General features: G+C 32.7%; 1 protein-coding gene across 1 annotated transcript in view; it reads left to right on the forward strand.

The window, feature by feature from the left end:
* LOC130441328 (fatty acid synthase-like) overlaps window positions 1-22,001 on the forward strand; it is a 56,632-nt gene that overhangs the window by 24,409 nt on the left and 10,222 nt on the right. Inside the window, exons 11-17 of the mRNA XM_056774950.1 lie at window positions 1,239-2,217; window positions 7,197-7,494; window positions 11,355-11,553; window positions 11,897-12,184; window positions 13,408-13,854; window positions 16,877-17,202; window positions 19,549-19,729. Of these exons, the coding sequence (XP_056630928.1) occupies window positions 1,239-2,217; window positions 7,197-7,494; window positions 11,355-11,553; window positions 11,897-12,184; window positions 13,408-13,854; window positions 16,877-17,202; window positions 19,549-19,729 (2,718 nt within the window). The remainder of the gene's footprint in view (window positions 1-1,238; window positions 2,218-7,196; window positions 7,495-11,354; window positions 11,554-11,896; window positions 12,185-13,407; window positions 13,855-16,876; window positions 17,203-19,548; window positions 19,730-22,001) is intronic.

The following is a 22,001-nucleotide window of genomic DNA, read 5'->3' on the forward strand; positions in this document are numbered from 1 at the left end:
AGACGTGACCCTTCTTAAAAGTGCTGCTTCCCTGGTACGATGAAGCATGTCGAAGCGTGGTCCTGTGAAGAATATGTGCTCCGCACTTTCGTTAAATCCTACACAAATCGGGCACTCCTGGCAATCTTCATGCTTCCACCTGTAAAGGTATTCCCTAAAATATCCATGTCCGGAGATCATTTGGGTCAGATAGTAATTAACCTCTCCATGGGTCCGGTAAAGCCAGATATCAAGCCGCGGGATAAGTTGGTGAGTCCATCTTTCCTTGGTCGAAGTGTCCCATAAAATTTGCCAGCGATTAATGCTATTTCTCCTCTCATTTCTGCTGGGCTCTATTGGGCTCAATGTGGTTAATCTTTTATGCTGATAGAGGGATTTTCTTTCTTCCGCTAACACTCCAATGGGCAGCATTCCTAAAATAACACATACTGCGTCCTCCCACAATGTGCAGAATGCGCTGGTAACTCTTAGGGCATTCAGCCAATAAACCGATATTACTTTCCGTCGTGATCCCTGCTTCTGCAATACGTCGGACCAGATGGCAATGCCATATGTGATCACCGATGTGACCACCGAGACAATAAAGCTCTTCTTCTCTGTTTTGGATCTCCTACGTTCAGCATAAGTCGAGATAAGATGTTCCTTACTCCAGAAGCCTTTGTGTATGTGCCTGTATGTGTATGTCTGAAGAAGAAAATTGGCTGGAAGTAAGTCCATCAGCTACAGAATTTTTCAATGACACTATTCAAATATTAATTTTAATACACTAAAATTTACTAATAGAACTAAAGTAAGACGGTTATCTTACTTAAAAGTTTTGTGAGGTTTAGAGGTAGTGAGTAGTTTTGTTTAACAAGTAACTGTAACAAATTGTTTGTTTCATGAATGTCATTGCTGCATCCTAAAGCAAGTGATTGAGATTAGCACAAAGGAGAAGAGTCTTTATTCTAAGTATACATGCTGAGTAAAATTTTGAAATTTTGTCATAGAAAATATATTTCAGATGTGAGGGTAAGGAAAAATAAATTTGAAAAAAATAATTATTCCGATAAACCTCATATATTATTATATATGAAATTCAATTAGGATTTGTCTGAGAATATTCAAATATATTTTTTCTCCAAATATCTATATTAACAAAGCATATGAATCAAAAACCGATCGAAAAGTATGTGTATGACACTTTTCCCCCAACTTTTTTGTTTTTTTGTTTTGTTAATGATTCATACTAATTTTAGGTATTCCAGTTTATTACAATAAAACCTTGAATATTATAAGATCGGGTGCCGTGGAAATTATTGGACACGAGGTTTCAAAAGCACCACGTAGACAGCATATTCAGGAACCACCATATTTGGAAAATCATGAGTTTGTTCAGTATCAATCAACAACCGACAACCTATACGATATGAAGACTTCGTTACACATAGCAGTACAAATTGTAGTACAGAATATGCTAGGAATGATTAAAGATATAAATGTATGTGAAATCGTCAATAATGATACCAAAGAACAAATTAGTGTTCACTTAAAGCCAATTATTGATAAGCAAACTTTGACTACGTCAAGATATAGTATCAGTACTCTCGAAAACCTAGACCAAAAGTATGAAATTATTGTAATTACTGAGGCTGCTCTATCATCTGTAAATATAAACAGTATAGTCAATAATTTAACTAGTAATGGGTTCATTCTATACATAGGAAAGCAAAGTGCAATTGGAGAGAAATCGTTAGAAATTATTTTCAAATCCACTACGAATGGAAGCAGTATAATATTATTACGACCTATTAAGGAGATTCCTGTGAATTACAGTATTGTTGACGTCTCTACTTCCAGTTTCGATTGGTTGGAAAAACTGAAAAGTATGTCAAAATATGAAGATGGTCATGTTGTTTACTTGGTGAGTCAAGAAGAGGTAACTGGTCTGATGGGATTAGTTAAATGTTTGTTGTTGGAACCCAGTCAACTTATCGTGAGGGCTGTTTTTCTGGGGGACAAAAACGAAAAATTTTCATTGGATAATCAATTCTATAGAGATCAGATTAAAAAAGATTTAACTTTCAATATTATACGAGACAATAATTGGGGAACGTACGTATTTCTTCCCGTAAAACCGTTAGAGAAGAAAAAAGTGGGCAATGCTGCTGTAGCAATATCTACTATTGGAGATCTGTCAACATTAGAATGGGTAGAACGACCTTTCGAAAGGGTTAAGTAAGTTGCAATATATATTTATTAACTACTGTATAAGTGGATAATTGATATTTTTGATTAAGGGTTTTCAATAATTGGAGGTAATATTCACTGAACACATATTTAAGAAGAAGTTTTATTCATTAATTTCTATATCATAGTTCCCAGTGAACCGCATTGCTAGAATAATATCTAACTCTGAATCAGAGGACTCTGATAAAATGAGCTTCAACTTCAAAGATCAAATCTCTTGATAAGATGAAGAAGGGATGAAAATATCATTTATTATTGAGAAATGCTTATTCTAATAGAAATGTAACATTGATGTCACTGGACTATCAATTCGTTGCAAAATTAAGCGACAGATTATGATTTATATTAGCTACTCGTTACTTGAAATGATGCAATACCGACAAAGGGTTTGATTTCAACCTTTTTGACAAAATCTATTTAAAATAATAAAAAGAGAGTTTGATGAGATTTTTTCAATAACGTACGTTTCGTCGAATGCAATAAGTATGTAGAAAAACTACATCAACCATATTGTTGGATGTTTTTCTTTAACACCAACTAGATAGTTATTTCTAGAGATTTTACTTATTTGAAACAACCGCACTGTTACGTTGCAGGAAGATAGAATAAAGTGGTAGATCTTTTGAAAGACAAGTCTCAACGGAAGGGCTAGCTCAGTCACCGGATCTCACAGCTTTGGATATTTCCTTTGTGGTATAATAAGAAGCTATTGCTGTGGCTCTCTTGTGTTTTTTTAGTTTATTTGTGTGGATCTATTAATACTCTATGTTAATTGTTACACTCGTGAATGGGTTAAGCCTATTACCGACAATTTTAGCTATAAAGCACTTCATTCCTATTTTTGATGTCGGAGCTGCATCTTCATCATGCGGATCCTTAGACTGCTATTTTTTCAGTATACTTTTCTCCTTTTACATGGATTAATTTCAAAGAATACTAATATAAAACGTGAAATAGTCTATTCAATTGTATTTCTATGTGAGAACTGAGAAAAACGAACGGAATGAGAGAATCGCCCAGAAAAAACGCGTAGATAGATTATGAAGTACATTCATTCGTTATCTGTAACACAGATGGTGCTCCATATATAATAAATATAATTTAGAATGGTATCGAGGGTTGAGGACTCAAGGTAAAAATACTCTTGGACAGTTTTATATAACAAGAATGTTATATAAAATTGAAAAATAGTTATAAAACCATAGGCTCAACCCGTCCGATGGGGTGTTAACATTCGTGATATCCATGATACTAACAATTTTCACTCATTGACGATAAGTATATGATGTATTACATGGTATTATGGACTATTATCTTCAACTATTCATTTTGCAATACGGGATCATGTATTTATGTAATATTTTCTGGCGCCGTCGTTTTTATGGTTGATTTAAAGGACGATCTTGCACATTTTGACTTCGACATCACATTTTCACTATGTCACGTTGTACTGTCTAATAGATTCTTAAAGGATCAATTCTGATACTGGGATGTTTCTTTAGAATTCGAGCTTATTTTGCACGCACAATAGTTTCAGACTCTTCACTTTCGGTCATCAGTGTATGCCTACAATCATAAATATGCTCTGGTGTTGGTCTAAATCAGAGGAGCCTACAAAGAGGTGACTGGCCGTCTCCCGCAAATTCTTTTGTTCATCATGGAGGCACTAAGCTTTGTCTTTGCATTTCCTCAAGAAATACTGGTTTCTGCTAAGACTAAGTACACCTTTGGATTACAGACGATTAAAACGTTTTGGTGTTATTATTTAAACAAATGTTGATAGGCCATAGAGGAAGAACACGTTGTATTTGAATTTATGGAAATAGCATCTAATGAAACACATTGCCCCTAAGAAGGTATTGCTGTAAAACCAATCATCATTTCTAAATTAAACTGAAGATGTCAAGTTGATCCTATAGATCTGCAGTCAAATAGAGATATAAGTTTAGTTCATAATGGTGTATTAAGATCATTTAACTGAGTTTGTCCAGCGATGACCTTTGAAAACTGGGGCGATGGAAGAAGTAGCGTATAATGTCTTTCCATATTTACAATTTTTGATGCTTCAATAAAATTGCAATAAGATAATAGCAGAGGATTCAGTAATGAAGTCATATACGAAATATGCGTTATGTGGAAACATGTTAAAATAGTTCATCAGTCAAACATAAGGCTTAGTTGAAAAGGGCAGCCAGGATATACCAAATATGCTAACTGCATGGATGACTGAAGACTTGCAATCCACCTCTTTTACACATCAATCTCTTACTGAAAAACACGAGTTATTTTCTATTAAAAAAACGGCCGCGAAAGAGAATCTTCTACTGCAAGCAACAAAAATGTTACTATCGTTACAAACACAATTTCTTCTGTTCAAATTGGTTCCTGATTTCGGATATAGTCGTACATATAATTGAAATGTGTTAGCGGTTGTTGTTGGAATAGAAAACTCAGACTTCTATAAACTTCGAATGAGAATGGTCCTCTTAATAAGCTTCACACACGTAATCAATTCACGTGATTTGTGAAGAAAACTTTCCCTAGATGAGATTTTATTAATTCCTACAAGTGATTATTATTTTTGATGTAAATTGAAATATGATTGTTAACAAGTATTCATAAGCAAGCTTTAGATGTATCCCCCTAATTCCATGCTATTCACAACATTGTAATTCTTTTTTGAGTTTGTGTTCTATTTCTAATCTTTTGTTTTGTTTCTTTGGGTTTGGAACATTCGTCATTGCTTTGTTAATTACATTTACTAATTAGTTCTTTAATGCAACAGTTGCAGTATTATTAGCGGAAAGAGATGTAACTGGTATAGCGTTGTGTGAATATTGCAAAACTTGAGATATATTTGCTCGTCTTTGCATTATTCTATACTTCAGAGCATTTAATTCAATACTTTTTTTTATTTTTTTGTTAAGCAAGCGTGTCAATTATAACTTTAAACGCGTCTACAACAAGAAGATTAAAATTTCTTCTGCATATTACTTCGACTGCTAATTTAATGAGTGACAATGCATCAATTTTTTCAGAAATTGATAAAAACTTCTTTTTAGAAAAGACTATGTTTAATTTTAAATTAATTAATGCTTTTTAGACACGATAATGTAATTGGTAAAACATTTCCATAAGAAGTAAACTATACCATCGTGATATGACATCCAATTGCAAATTCAATTCTTTGTAGTTTTACATATTTTTATGAATATTGATCTTTTTTTGTTGGAGATCTTCTGTAAATTTTAATTTTTGTTACCAACGGGGATAAATTAGCATAATTCAAATTTATTTCATTGTCAACAGATCCAAACTCTAGGACAACACCATAATCTGTAATCTTTTTATCTTCTTCATTGTCAGTTTCTATGTCATTGTCATCTTCTATATCACTATCACAATCACTAGATTGGGATTCAATTCGTGCAATTACGGCATCAACAGTCACTAAACTGGAGTTGTTTTTGTAATGGACATCTCTAACAGCTTAGTGGTTGCCATATGCAAAACATAACCTATGTTCGACTTCAATCAAATTTCCGAGTTTTACCATAGCTGAGGCACCATTCTTGTAATTTTATTTTCATAATCTCCAAACATTTTTCCTTTAGCACTTTTACATGTAAACGGGTTAGTCCAATGTTCCGGATACATCCTCTAGTAGAATGTACGTTTATGTTTAAATACCTCCGATAGCAAACCGAAATCCATTCGACGAATGTTAAGCTAAATCAGTTGCCTTTCGATTTTAAATCAGACATTTCTTTAATAACTCATATTCCTATCTTTTTTCTATACCAGTGATCATAGATTTTGTTGTTGTAGCTGATTTTGGTAGATTATTATATCCTTTTGCATGTAGTATTTCTGTTATATCCTCCAAAGAGCAGAAAATACTAAATGGTAGTCCATCACGGGCAGCCATACGAGCCAAGATTTCACATAACTATTCCTTCTTTTGATTTTGAAAATAAAAATTTCATATTTTTGATAGCTTTTTACTAGAATAAGACGCATAATTTTCATTATCTGCTGCTACATCGCTTTTAGTTTTTAATTAAATTTATGTTATGTCGATATTTTTCAAGTGGGTGTGAAGGCCACTTGTGGATCCTCTCTGACATTTGATTTTTTTTGTGCATTTCTTACATTCTGCCACTTGCCCTTAATTAGCAACTAAATAATACTGCCAAACCGAATTAACGTCGCTTCCTTTTTTGTGTTCTTGAAATATATTGGATTCCGAATTCATTATTTTGATTCTAAAACAATTATTTTAATTATAGGAAATTTATTTATCTGCAGCATATTTAATAGTGCTGACGTTTATTTACGAGTATATAATATTTATTGGATATTTTACATACATTTACAATCAAAATTAACACTAATATCGTTTACCAGCGCATATTTTTAAGGTGAATACCGGTATTAATACCGGGAAAATTTGGACGGTATCCCGGTTTTCGTTGTCAGGTATTGCATTCCCTGAATATTTTGAACATATATCCAGCGACTATATGAATTTTGACATTCACTGGTGAAAGTAGCCAGTCTTAAGACTTCGGTATTTCACCGTATCTATACACAATAAGTAAGAATGTGACGTGATATTATATAGTCGTTTCCATTACTAAATGAGTTGGGCACAGAACAACGAGATTGGCACTCGTATAAGGCGTCACAATCCTTGTGTGATTTGAGTGGAATGCAACCATAAGGTTTTGAAAGATAAAAGGGTAATGGGACTTTACAATAGTTATATAAAATATTGACACAATAAATATGACAAGAGAGTGGTATTTTTACAAACTAGCTGGATAGAATCAATTGGGGGACTCAAATATTTCCGGTAAATAAGTTAACAAATTCGACGATAATTGAATTCCATTTGCAAAACTAATTCTCAAATGGAATAAATGAAAAGGTTTTCATATCTTACAGTAAACATTTTTTTATTCTAGACTTTTCGATTCAAGTGAACAAGTTTATGTATATTACTCGGCTCTTAATTTCAAAGACATTATGACGGCTACTGGAAAAATTGCATCAGAAACATACATTGGAATCCATTCTTGTCCATTAACTACTGGTTTAGGCTTAGAATATTCTGGCGTGACTATTAATCGTAAAAGAGTCATGGGTCTTACTGGATTCGAGTCGATAAGCTTGCAAATATATAATGATCCATTATTCACGTGGGAGGTACCCAGCGATTGGACGTTGCAAGAAGCCGCTACTGTTCCATGTGTTTATTCTACAGTAAGAACTTTTTATACTTAAATAATAATTTTTGTAATTTGTTTAGAATGAATTCAGTTTACTTAATAAGTGAGTTAAAAAATTTTACTTTCGCTATTATATATATATATATATATATATATATATATATATATATATATATATATATATTATATAGCGTACCGCATCGTTTAAACTCTGCTACCTAATATTTTACCGTTGGAAAAGAAGGAGCATTGCCTGGGCTGAGGCCTTACAAATAAAAGTATTGTATAACATAACGATGACCAATTTTTTCCATGTTTAAAAATTCACTGAAAACGTTCACTAATAGGGGTGCTGGCTACATAAAACAGCATCGATAAGGTACATGACGATTGAACTTGGAAACTTACAATTATTACATCACCAAACGGCAGTTCTGGCACTCTGTACAGGTCGGATATGAAAATGTCAGCCGATTTTCCCGGGCGAACGCTGTAATAACGCCAGAAGTTTTAGAAGTTTCTAAAAGTGCTGGAAAATTCTTCCGGAAAACCCGATATGGTACACAAGTGAAACCTTGTGGAACGTGAGGCCGGACTCTCAACTAGTAGCGGTGTATTTATTGTATAGATTGTGTACTTACTAATACAGTGGTATTTATCAAGCAGCTATAGCCAACTATAGGTCAGGCCAGGAACTTCTGGGACTATCCTCTTTTATTCATATTCATATATTATTTATTTCTATAATTTCTTATTTCTTGGACCTTTTGATAGGTTTATGTTTTTAAATCTTCTTGATTTTAGGTTTCTTCTGTTTCAAAATTAGTTTTTTTAAATAATTTCTGAAAGATAGACTTGAAGGAAAGTCAAGGCCAATCTTATCTATCTTTCAAAAAGTATTTAAAAAACAGAAGAGACCTAAAATCAAGAAGATTTAGAAACATTAATATATTATTTATTTGATTATACTCATATAGAATTGGAAATTCTGGGTTCTGCTGATAGCTGAATTTCCTGGAACAAAAGCTCACTCATGATTCGTTGTTTGGGAGACTATTTCTGTGTAGAATTGCCAGATCCAGATAATACGTTTTTCAATACAAAAAGTCCTCGGAATATCCTTTACCAACTGTGGAGTTTCTTTGGGTATTAATAGATCCTCCATTTCTACCAAAGCATGTTGCGAACATTTAGAGGGACTAGCATACTTTTGGAAGTTGTTCGACTATAAATATTTTGAAATAATACAGTGGATTTGTTTCTTTGGTATATTTATGCATTTCAATTTGAATACTCATATGATTTGTGAAAATTTTCAGACATCCACTTCAAAAATTGGTTATATTCTTTTTCAATATTTTATTCCATTTTTGACTTTAACACATTGAATATTTCAATTATTATTTCCATAACAACAAAAAGTAAACGATAATATTGCCAAGGTAATGTCGCAATTGAAAAATGTTCGAACCAAAATAAATTAAAAATAGTTATTTCTTTTGTCCCTGTTTTGTAAACAAAGTATTCTAATATTGTATTAAGGACGTAGTTAATAATTATCGAAAAGATGACGATTGCACTAGACGTGAAGTCAAGTCACTACTTTTTTGTGGTAATAATTTATGCCATATACAACGTGTAACTTATTAACTTATAAAACACCCTATATTCATTAAGTTTCAACTTAAAGGGAAATACCTCCAATGTTTTATTCTATCAACAACGACGAAGGTTGATCTCCATACCGCAGAATTTATTTCTTCGATTATGTTAATCATAATATTTTAATCAACAAATTGAAGTACTACGGTGCCAGGGAACACCTCTCGTATGGTTCAACACATATTACCGTTGTAGCATACGATGTCTTCTTGCAAGCCAATAGAATGTGAACTGTCCCAAGGCTCAGTACTAGGCCCTATTTTGTTTTTTCTGTTTATAAACGACATTTAAACATTAATGGTAAAATATGTCTATTTGCAGACGAAACTTCTCTCTTAGAGCAACTCTGATCTCACGGCACTTCAAAGAACCATATGTAGTGTCCTAATCACTCTTAAAATCATGGTGCGATTCTAATCTTCTCTGTCTCAACGTTTCTAAAGCCAACGTATTATCATTTTTTATTAAATAACACCACCATTCACGTCGTTGAATCTCCTTAACATTCTATTGTGTTAGTCATTGTGATTTTCTTCTGAATATTGAAATTCTATTTTAGTTGTTTTGTCTTAATTTAGTTATTTTTATGTTTGTTTTTTAGTTTTTACAAATTTTCTTCTACACATTATAACAATTTTTTGATGAGTCTTTTCTCTCTCTCTCTCTCTCCCCCCCTCTCTCTCTCTAAACCAACCAAATGGTTGTAGAAGAATCAGCAAATATGGCTTACTAGAAGTCTCCTGCGGTACATCAAGAGATCCGACAAAACATTTGTCCACATTTTGTACACTTATTTATACTATAAAAGTTTTCGTTAAGGAAGCCAATAACTTTTTGATAATTGTTACATACGTCTCTTAAAGCCTTATCAAAATGCGTTAATTATAGTATAGGAAAAAAGTATTTATTATTCAAAACAAGCTGGAATGACATAAAAGTTTGTATACAAAACGGGTAGTAATAGATATATACCTTCAGGCGACACACTAATGCTCGGGCCAGAGGTCAAGATATCCAAACATCACAATTTACAAAATTTGGAAGTTTTTTAGAGCCAATAGTACTGGCATAATATCTATTTATTCATATATTTTTAATATTTTTCTAAAATAATTAGATAATATACATACATTTTTATATCGAATTATTCGATAATTACTTATTATTTAAGTAAAACCCATAAAACAATTGAATATCTACTTAACATCCTAGCTTGTACTTCAATAAGAAACAATTGGGCAAACAAATTCAATAGTTGCATGGTTTTATTATATTCCTGCAAGAGAACGCTTTCTCGCATAAATATGTCGATTCGAAGATAGTCACCACTCCACTTCTTCACTTCATTCTAGCAATCTGGAAGACTATTCCATGCGTCGTATAAGAGAGCCTCAACTCGCTGCTTTCCTTTAAAAGCTGTTCACTGTTGTTGCTTTACGTAAATATATTTCTGGACCCTCAACTCTTCTAACTTGCTTTTCCATTTCGTCAAATTCTCCATTTCACAAAATTTTACTTTTGATTTTAAATAGATCAATTCCATCTAGAGATCCAGTCTCAATTCTAAATGGCTCAATGTAGATCTCGTTATTTGGGTATGAGGATTTACTATGAATAATAAAGTGGTTTTGTTTGTTTCGAATTACTCAAATCTATCAGCAAATTTATCTTAAATTTTATTCATAATTGTGGTAAAGTAATTTGTGTCAACAGTTGTACTGGTTTAATCACGATATTGCTTTAAAAATTGAAAATGAATTCTACCAAAACACAGACTATGCAATTTTAGATATAGTTCATTTAATTTCGCTGTGATATCCACCATAAAGTAAAATCAATAATAGTTTCGTATGGAATTAAAGAATCGCAACTTCACATCCAAAGAGCCGCATGTGACTCGCGAGCCGCAGGCTGGCGACCCCAGAACTAAGGGCATAACCATCTACGTACCAACCTTGATAAATACATAACTATTTATGCCCAGCCCTTGCCTGAACAGCTGAAAAACAATGCTTTACCAATCCACGGAATTTTTTTATCACATTTTATTTTAAAACACTTAATAAATGTGCTATTAGGAGAAATAAGCTTAAAATTTGGAAGTTCTAGTTTGAAAGACAAGAGAATTTCCAGTTTCATATTCATATGTATACAGCACCATTTTATGAATAGTGATAAGATATTTTTTCTTCATAATTTCATGGGGCATAGAGTGAATATTCTAATTTTTAGTGCTACTATGGGATGATAATAAGAGGACAAATGAAACCGGGTGAATCTATTCTAATTCACGCAGGAACGGGTGGTATTGGCCTATCCGCAATAAATATTGCTTTATCTATGGGTTGCGAAATATTTACTACCGTTAGTAGCGCTGAAAAAAGAAGTTTTTTGAAAAATTTGTATCCATCTATCGATGATAAACATATAGGTAGGTAGTTATCATGTTAATATTTTATTTTTATTACGAAATATAAAAATTTTATTTTGGGAAAATTTATGTAGTAATGGTATACTTTTTTTCTTCTCATAAGAATACTACAATCAGATTGGTTACATATAGGCATATCGTTTTAAAATAACTAATCTTAATTGCCATTGACCGGTGTAAATTTCATTATCACGTTGTGATTTAATCCGACACTGATTTTCTGATTCTTGTACAGTTTTCTGACATTCCTAATTGCCTGTAACTAATAATATGTTTGCTATATCAATGATTGAATAAATTTTGGATAATCACATATTTATGTTTATGTTAACTTATATTTTAGGATATTCCAGAGATGCATCATTTGAAATTATGATCAAAGAGAATACAAATGGAAGAGGAGTAGACTTAGTATTAAATTCATTAGCCGGTGATCTGTTTCAAGCATCCATGAGGTGTCTAGCGTCAGGTGGTCGATTTTTAGAAATTGGAAAAGTGGACTTGATGAATTCAGCACCAATACCATCCAATATGTTTTTACGCAATATCAGTTTTCATGGAATTCATCTGGATCAATTCTTTTACCCTCAAAATGAATGTAAACATGAAATTCAACGCTTAGTTTACGAAGGTAATACAATATGTGTGATGCCAAGCGATTTTTTCAGTAGTTGTGACTTTTGTATTAAACTGGCAACTGGAACAAATCGAATCAAGAAAATGAAAATGTTTCTTTGCTTCTTAGTAACCGAATAATTTATAAACTAAAAACTAAAACTCAGTCGGAAAGCTTTATCAAAAACCAAATGGGACAATTATTGCTAGGAAGATCTTTATCAGTTTCATCAAATTATATAATTATTCAATTCGTCAATGAGATAAAACATACCTTTCAATATGAATTTCGGCAAATATCTATACTATTTAAGTAGGTATTGACAAAACCGATCGAACCGCTGCACTCTCATAACCAATATGGCTTTCGTAAACCGTTTTCCGTTTTTTCACGAATATTAGAAAATAATAGATGTTTTGAGCTATTTCAGTCTTTATCAATATAAATCGTTACGTTCCCATGGACCTGACTTGGTATTTGTTGAATTATTTCCATCTGCAGGAATTCTCTTATTAGAAATCGGCAAATGTACCACAAGTAGTTTTGTGCTACTTGTAATATGAATTTTGTCTTGAATTGTCAATATTAATGTCCCGAGTGCATGTCAAATTGTCGATAATTTAATTTTAAATTATGTGACAATTTGACATGCACGAGAGGGCATTTTGGCAGACTATTTCCTGAGAAAAATTTAATTTAAAATAAACTTAATTCTGTGTTAAAAATTTGTTATTCTTTAAATTATACTATGTATTATATTTATATATTATTATATTTAAAAATGCGAAATGACAATAGCGAAGTAACAATAAGAAGTGGTGGAAGCAGCATAGAAACACCATCGTCGGTCTCCAGTAAAGTTGTATATTCTAATTGCATTTTCAATAATTGTTCCTTTTCTTAAAATATAAAATTAAAACCAAATGATGTTTATTAATCCTAGACGAAAAATTGGCACTAGTGCAAATTATCGATAATTTGAACTAGTGCAGTATTATCGCTGAAATTTGATCGTTGCTAGGTAAACATAAAATATTACAGCTTTTTGGTTGGCTTAAATTTTTCGAAGGAAATAGTCAAGCAAATATCGATTAGTGTTCATAGAAACATATAAGCCCAATTGACAGATGGATATATTTGAAATTGAAATTTTACTTGAGCTGATGAAATTTGCGAAATTAAACATGAAATTATGAAGAATGAATAGTTTTGTTTAAAAATGTTTTTTCTATTTTTAGGCATAGCCAATGGAGTAGTTAAACCTTTACCAAGTACTGTATTTGAAGAAAATGACGTAGAATCAGCATTCAGATATCTTGCAACAGGGAAACACAAAGGAAAAGTTTTGTTAGAAATCAGAAAGGAAGAATTATATCCTTTTGCAACGCCAATCCGAAGTATCTCAGCAATCCCGAAAATTTTATTCAGTCCATCGAAATCGTATATTCTGATAGGGGGATTAGGAGGATTTGGTCTTGAGGTTGCCAATTGGCTGATTAACAAAGGAGCAACGAACATAATTTTAAACTCCAGAAGAGGTATCAGTAACGGATACCAAGCTTATTGCTTGAAAAATTGGTCTCAATATAAAGGAGTAACTGTAAAAGTGGATACAAATGATACAACTACTCTGAAAGGAGCAGAAAATTTGATAAATAATGCTCAAACTCTAGGTCCTGTAGGAGGTAAGTGGCTATCTGAGAATTAATCTGATATTTTTTATTTTCACAACCCCCCTAATTCTGTGTTAGTAGGCGCATGAGTCATTTCGGCACGGATTTCATCGATTAGGATAAAAATAAAAAATTTCTCCACTAATCACCTCTGAAATAATTTCGAGATTCAATATTTCGAAAATGTATCCTGCCGCTCTTCAAAGGAGTATATAATTACTCTCCTGGCTAATGCCTCGACGAATGTTTAATTACAACTCCTCTAAAGATCTTGATGTCAATTGACTTTTTTGTCGGTATTAACATCCCCAATGGCTCGCAATTGTAAGGAGAGGTTGTAAGTACTGACTAGTTTCGACGTTATTACGTCTCATCAGAGCAGCTTAACAACCCTGGGCTTGAGAACCAAATTGAAGACAACGTCAAAGAGCATCCCTATTTGGTTCATGTAGTTAAACATTCCTCAGGGAATGCTAACAGGCGCCATCCTCACTTCCAACTGCGAACCAGTGGTCAGGTAGAAATCTAGCCTAGTCGTCGATATATCAGCTTTCAATTTTCTTATAAAATTTGCCGATTTAAACTGTTGCAATCTTAATCAAAATATGACTTGACTCTGATAATTTGCGTATTTATATTTATCGATAGATCACCCGTCATGAATATCAAATATCAACATTGGGAAAATATGAATCGGATCCCCTTTCCAACGTGTATGAAATTTTTGATTCGCTACAAAAGGTGGACCATTGGTTCTATGTTTTGTAATCGTATACCAGTCATTTATCATTATCGTAGGGCTCAAAGGCAAACGGCAGATTGGAGCCCCCACAGCTGCAGAAAGGGGTTCCCTGATGACAATTATTTGCGCTAAGAGTGCTGGAGGTACATTTGTTCCCCCTATGCTAATTTTTCCACGCAAAAATATGACAAACGCTTTAATGAGAGGTGCACCAGTTGGATCTATAGGAAAGTGTCATTCTTCAGGATGGGTAAATAAATTGCCTTGCATTTATTTACAGACTGGTTCAAACATTTTATCAAACATACTAGGCCTTCGGAAGAATCTCCTGTTTTGTTGTTGCTAGACGGCCACTATTCTCACACAAGAAACTTGGAAATTATTGAGCTGGCTCGAGAAAATCATGTCACTATTGTGTGCCTACCTACTCACTCTACACACAAGTTACAACCATTGAACAAGACTTTCATGGGAACCTTGAAAACTCATTACAGTGAGGAGATTTGAACGTGGCTGCACCTGAACGAACGTCGTTTAGAACCCTACTATATAGCAGAGCTTTTTGGAAATGCCTATGTTAAATGCTAGACCGCAAGTATAGCAATAATTGGCTTCTCCAAGACAGGGATCTATCCTTGTAACAGGAATATTTTCTCTGAAGCAGACGTCATCGCTGCTGAGCATGAAGCATTGCCCAACGGTTGCAACAGTACAATTGCCGATACACCTATATACGACGTATATCCTTCTTCTATATCTGAAAAGGAATTAGGAAAATAATTCCGCACTGGCCGATTTCAGATCAGCGATGTCGACTTAGCAAAAGCCGGACCTAGTTCAAGACCAAACACCGGGCATGCCTCGACACCAGACAGAAAGAATTCCAAACAAAACTTGATAACTCCCTTTGACATTCCTCCGCCTCCGCAGCCGAAAAGAAAAATGTCAAAAAGAGGCAGGAAAGCTACGTCATCAGCAGTGATAACCAGCTCGCCATATAAATCAGATTTGCAAGCTTCAGTGGCAAAGGCTGGTAAAGCAAAGACAATTTCCAGCCTCCAATCAAGTTTAGGGCTTGGTAATGGAGGTCATAAAAAGCCACAAGGTCGGAAACATGTTATAAAGGGCTCGAGACTTAGCAGCAAAAAACCTTTCCGCAAGAAACCCAAGACAAATGACAAGTGAATCTTCAGATTCAGTCGAGGACAGCCTTTCCAACGTGTCTTCCGATTCCTCCGCCGATGTCGACATGTCTGTTCAAGTGTTACCTGATGCAAGAGACAATGCATTCTGCATTTTTTACGAGGCCAAGTATTCGCAGGACAGAAGTAGTGAACTATGGATTCGTTGTTAAATGTACAAAATGTGGGCGCACGCTGAGTGCTCAGACGGGAGTGAGAAAGACTTTTATATTTGCGATTTCTGTCGTTAATTTCACTTAAAACATGTTTTTTATTTTCCTAAGTGTATATGAATTCAAGAAATATCTCCACTTAAATTAAAGAGAGAGTTTTTTTATTGGGGTTCCATATTACCAACACATTTTCACCAGTAGCTAGTTCCGAGTTTTTTGCAGAACGTGTGCGGTATCAAAAAGTTACGTGTGTTATTAACATTTTCATTCTATATATTTATACTGGACATAATTGAGATGTGTCCCCACTAAATTTCAAGCAAATAGCGTACATAATTATGATTCTGGAACGTAATTTCAAATAGGGGTTCCATATTACCACCTTCTCCTCAGCGTCAAAATCATATTTTGATAAAGACTTAAAGAAAAGCCGAAATTTATCTTTCTTTTAAAAACTATCAGAAAAACTAATTTTGAAACAGAAGAGACCTAAAATCAAGAACATTTAGATGCATATATATATATATATATATATATATATATATATATATATATATATATATATATATAGGGTATGTATGTGTATTGAACTGAACTATGAACTTTTTTCTTAATGGTTACAATAATTATTTTTTAGTAATCAGAATGATTTCTAATCGTCATTAGAACATTTTTTGCATATTTTAAGCTTTTTGGTAATTTTTATTGTTCTTAGATTTCACGTTCTGTGTTTCATTCCATTACCACCTTATTAAATCAATCAATTCATTGAGGAAACATAGGATTTGACAAGATGATGAGAAAATGGAATCATCCATCCAAATATTCTCACAATTTAATTCAATAATTTATATATATATATATATATATATATATATATATATATATATATATATATATATATATATATAATATATGTAATATTGTTATATTTTCAGGTATTTTCAATATGGCTTTAGTTCTTAAAGATGCATTAATCGTTAACCAAACTGTAGAACATTTCCAAGATGTATTCAGGACAAAGATAATATCTGGTCAAAATATGGATGTTCTAAGTCGAAAACTTTGTCCAGAACTAGACCATTTTGTCGTTTTTTCATCGGTCGCTGCTGGTAGAGGAAACGTTGGTCAAAGTAACTATGGAATGGCTAATTCTGCCTTAGAAAGTCTATGCGAGAAACGGAAGAGAGAGCAACTACCTGGTCTAGCGATTCAGTGGGGCCCTATAGGAGATGTAGGTTATCTGGCCCAACTTGGAGTAAACGTTAGTAAAAAATAATAATTTTTTTGTTCACATAGTTTTATTAACGTATTATATCATGGACTGCGAGCTATTTTGTATAATTTTAGTGTTTTCTAGTGTTGATAATATGTGATTAATAATGCAATGGTTTAATTTTTTTGTTTGTTTTGAGATATATTTCAAATAATTTTTATATAAAATGAGGTGTTTTTCGTACACTCTTCGGCAAGAACTCTTTCTAATCTTATAACCATTATATCGTTAGTTTCATCAGTATCATAAATTATATTATTGGTCAAAATCGTATTTTTTATTCATTTAGGTCTTCTATTGTTATAGGCCCCTTATCCCTAGCTTCAGTAAGTCTTCCTCATATGCATCGAGTCATTTTGTTGAGGCTCTTTTCGCCCACCTATTTTCTTTCATTCTGGGTATATGCCCCAACCAGTGCAGTCTTCTTGTCCTTATTATATAGCCGATCTCTACCTGACCATATAACATTTGAATCTCTGCATTCATTCTTCTTCTCCATTTATCTTGTTCCACTCGTATCCTTCCACACTTCTCAATCCAATCCATCTAGCCTATTTTCCTCTTTTTTATTCCTGGCTCAGTATTCACTACCATATAACACCGTAGATTGTATAACTATCCTGGAAATCGTTAGATTCGCTACCCTTTAAATATCATTGGAACTTAATGGGTTTCCTACAGCTGCAACTGTTTTATTGCCTCTTGCTAATCTCTTGTCAAATTCTCCAATTTCGTCCCCTTTACTTGTTATCGTCACTTCCACATATTCAAACTCATTGTTCTGCTCTGATGTGATTTTCATTTGATTGTCACTTAAAAAAATCGTTACGTATTTCTATTATGGTTGAATAAAATATAAGAAATATGTATGAATGTATACTGGTAACAATAATAAAATTTTATTTACAATAATTAATTAAGATTTTCGGTGGTTTTGATTTGTATTAATTCTTGTAAAAACTTTTGAACTCACGGGAATCAAAATTTATAGGATTCAAATTGACGTTGATAGAAATATTGATTAATAGGATTATTTATTAATTGAAATATTGATTAACTGAAATATTGTTTCTGGTTACTGTACGAATTTTTATTAATTTTTAATTGGTTGGATTATGAATGACGTTCAATTTTTATAGGTTAGATAAGAATAAATTTTAGTAAATGATGTTCAATATTGATTGTTCAATCAATTCATGGAAAATATTAAATTTAAATAAGCTAGGTCGTTATAAATGTAGTTGTATATTTATTCCGTTTTTTGGCCCCTGAATTATATCTAGTATTTCCTTTTACTTTGATGACAACATATTTTCGATATTATTCCAATCTTTGGTTGTAAGCTTCTCCCAACATAATCTAATACGAAGACCAATACTGGCCTTGAAAAAGAAGATAACGGATTTGATTTAAATTTTTTTTAAATAGAAAGTTTTCATAACGTAGAATCTTAACTGTATAAAACTGTAAAACTGTATAATATACTAGCAGAAAAATCTGTAGAGAAGGCACTGCCTAGTATTTCTTCGAGGGCTTATTGCACAATATTAGTGTCAATAAATTCAGTTTGTAGTTGGGAATATCATCTATTTAAACTGAAATCAGAATAAGATCCCAAAATTTTTAGCAATTCGACGACTAGGCACGGCATAGTAATGGGAATTATCAGTTTTTGATAAATATCAGAAAATTTCAATTTTATGATAGTTTTAGTAGAAAAGAATTTTTTATTCTTCTGACTCACCCCAGAATAAATACTATTTTTTATTATGTATTCTGCATATATGGCTTGGTACTAGAAGTCTTTAAACCACTACATTTGGTGGCTTTCGACAATTTTAATTTAATGCTGCTTGACATGATGCAATACAACGTGCAATGTAATGCAAGGCGCAATATTTCTTAATAGAAAGCATGCGCAGATGTTTCAGTTCAGCTGATTGTTTCATGCATGCAGTTCGCACTTGCCGCACATTGGTTTGGTGCCATTTTTCTTGTGTGCAAGCTGCCAGGGACAAATCTAGTTACCATTATCATTTTCAAACCGGTCACAAAATATTGAATCAAATTTTAGGTAAGGTATTTGCTTAATTCACTTATTGAATTTTTGTTAGTGGCAGCCATGATGCAATGGCAAGAGACTTGCAATATTTGCATGCAATTTCTGGCACCATGTCAAGCGGCCTTTTTCAATATGTTTGTGGTTGAAAGTTTGCGAGTTAATTGATTTTAGCCGATAGGAATTACAATGAAGTATGATTGTGTTCATAAGGATATCAAACCCAAATTGGTAATTGAATCTTTAAGTAGTAATAATTAACATTCATTTTTCAGAGTTTCAAAAGTTTGTTGGCTCAAAAAATTGATTCATGTTTGGATATTTTGGAACGTTTCATGTTGGAATCATATACGGTAGTATCAAGTTTAGTTTCAATGGAAAAAGATATAGTTACCACAGGAGCAGCACGTACACCAGTTGAAGTTATCGCTCGTATTTTGGGAATAAAGAAATTAGGTGAGTTACACTTTAGTAATTTAATCGTATACTATTTTTTAATTCATTTGTTTTCAATTCATATCTTTTATCTATACTATGTAAGGTACTAGAGAGACAAGGTTAATTGGCGCGAAAAATTTAATATACAGGCTGAAACAAAGAAGTATCTTCATCTTTGGAAATCACAGAATAAAAAAATATTTATTGCGGAATGTAAGGGTTAGTTGTAACAACCCTGGGCTGGTATTGAAATGTCCCCTCTTGAGATAGCTCTATATAATATGATATCAGCATAATATTATCCAAATCACTCTTTTTTCAAAGTTATTCTGTCACAATTACTGTTCAAGAAATTCTTGGAGCAAGGAGCATATTCACACCGCTCATAAACAACTCACTCCATAAATGTGAAAGTACGCCTTTTCACTACACAAAATATATGCATCATGAGGTAAGTCAGTAAAGAGAGTTCTACACGAAAGTCATAGATTTTGCTAGTCTCATTGTATGAGTTCTATAATGATATTATCTTGGGAAGGAAGCTTCTCGTAGAGGATACCTTAGCTGTGACACTTTAACAATGTCAGGGCAGTTGTAGAACGCTCATTAGTGAATGTATGGAAAAAATATCTGACCCAAACCAAATGAATTTCTAAAAAGAGATCGAAATGCGAGTTGTGTAATTGAATTATTTTGAAAAAAAAATATATCTCGAGTCGAACAGTTTTTACAATGTCATAATAAAAGTAGGTATACTTCTTCAAACCACCTATTTTCTAGAAGTTTCACACTGGTGGCTTAAGGTTGCTTCAATTTTTTAATTCAAGTTCAGAGCCCTAGATAGATCTGCCAGCATAAGTAAATATCGAGTTAGCGTGTTTGGCTTAAAACTGGATAAACCCTTGAGACGGAACATAATTTTTTGGTATTATAAATAGAATCCGTATCAAAACAGATGTAGAAATTCAGCTTTTATTTTCTGCATTTATTTACCCCACCTTACTTTTTTTAATTAGTAGACAGTTCATAGGTCATTGATGAATCAATAATAGAAGCTTACTAATCAAGAAATTGTTCATTGCTTAAGTAAAATGTTAAACATAATTGCTGATTATCAGTTAAACACAAGAATACAGTAAAAAAATGCCAAATATTACAAATATCTACCTAATAAAAAGACATTCAAATACAACAACTAAGATAAAATAAATCCAAATATCATAAAGAATAAATTTAAACGAAGTGGTAAGATGAGTAATTACTATCAGTCAAAGAAAATCTGCTTACGGTCCGGTGAAAGACTAAGGCACATATGAAACCCTACCCCTTTACTCGATTACTAGCGAGGTCTAGTAACAAATCTGTAAACTATGTCTGTCTGACCAACGGGTGATCCGGTTGAAGAATTTTATCTCGTTGGCTGTGCTTTTCTTTTTGTGTCCTTTTGATTATGTATAGCGGTCATTGCTGTTCATTTTTCAAAATGACGTTCAATAAATGTTGTGTATAACATTACGAATCTATGAATGTAATGCATTTGTTCCACATCGTCATGAGGACTAAGAAAGTTTCAATAGAAGGATGCTAGCTATACAGATATATTAACAGCTTAATAAATGGATTTATTATAAAGGTCAAGCAATAACATTTGATAAAATTAGGTCTAATTACTTGATTTGATAAATTTCGCAATTTAAATTTTTATATAGTTTTCAAAATTTCATCTTTTGTGTTGCTGTATATGAATATTATAAGCAAAAACATAAATTTGAGCGCTTATTGGTTCTAAGGTAGCAATATGAGCTTCGAATAATTCAAATTACGCGTCATTAACAAAATTTAAATTTGCCAGTATTTCTCTTCTCCACCTGTATCTATATGAGACAAATGAAGTATATTTTAGGTTACTTACGACTTATAATGACTTTGTTATCGGAAAACACGTCAGACAGTGAGACCGATGATAGTATTTATTTATAGTTATTAATAATACCTTTTGCTAGTTCAAAATTCATATGTCTTATTATATACATTACTCACATTATGGGGCAGTGATTTTGAGTATTATAACTTGTCTGAACACCACGAGGAACAATCTCTCGAAAGTACAAATACTGTTTTGCTTATGTGCAACTAGGGCCATGAAATCATTCCCAATAGCTGCATTAGAAGTGATTCTAAATCTCCCAACTCTTCACTTAGTATGATGCATCAAAAAATTTTAGCTTTGAGAAAAAATTTACCTTAATTTCAATGTGTAAAAATATGTGGTATCAAAACACAATACTTC

This window comes from Diorhabda sublineata, chromosome 3 (assembly GCF_026230105.1).
Source record: "Diorhabda sublineata isolate icDioSubl1.1 chromosome 3, icDioSubl1.1, whole genome shotgun sequence".
Lineage (NCBI taxonomy): Eukaryota > Metazoa > Arthropoda > Insecta > Coleoptera > Chrysomelidae > Diorhabda > Diorhabda sublineata.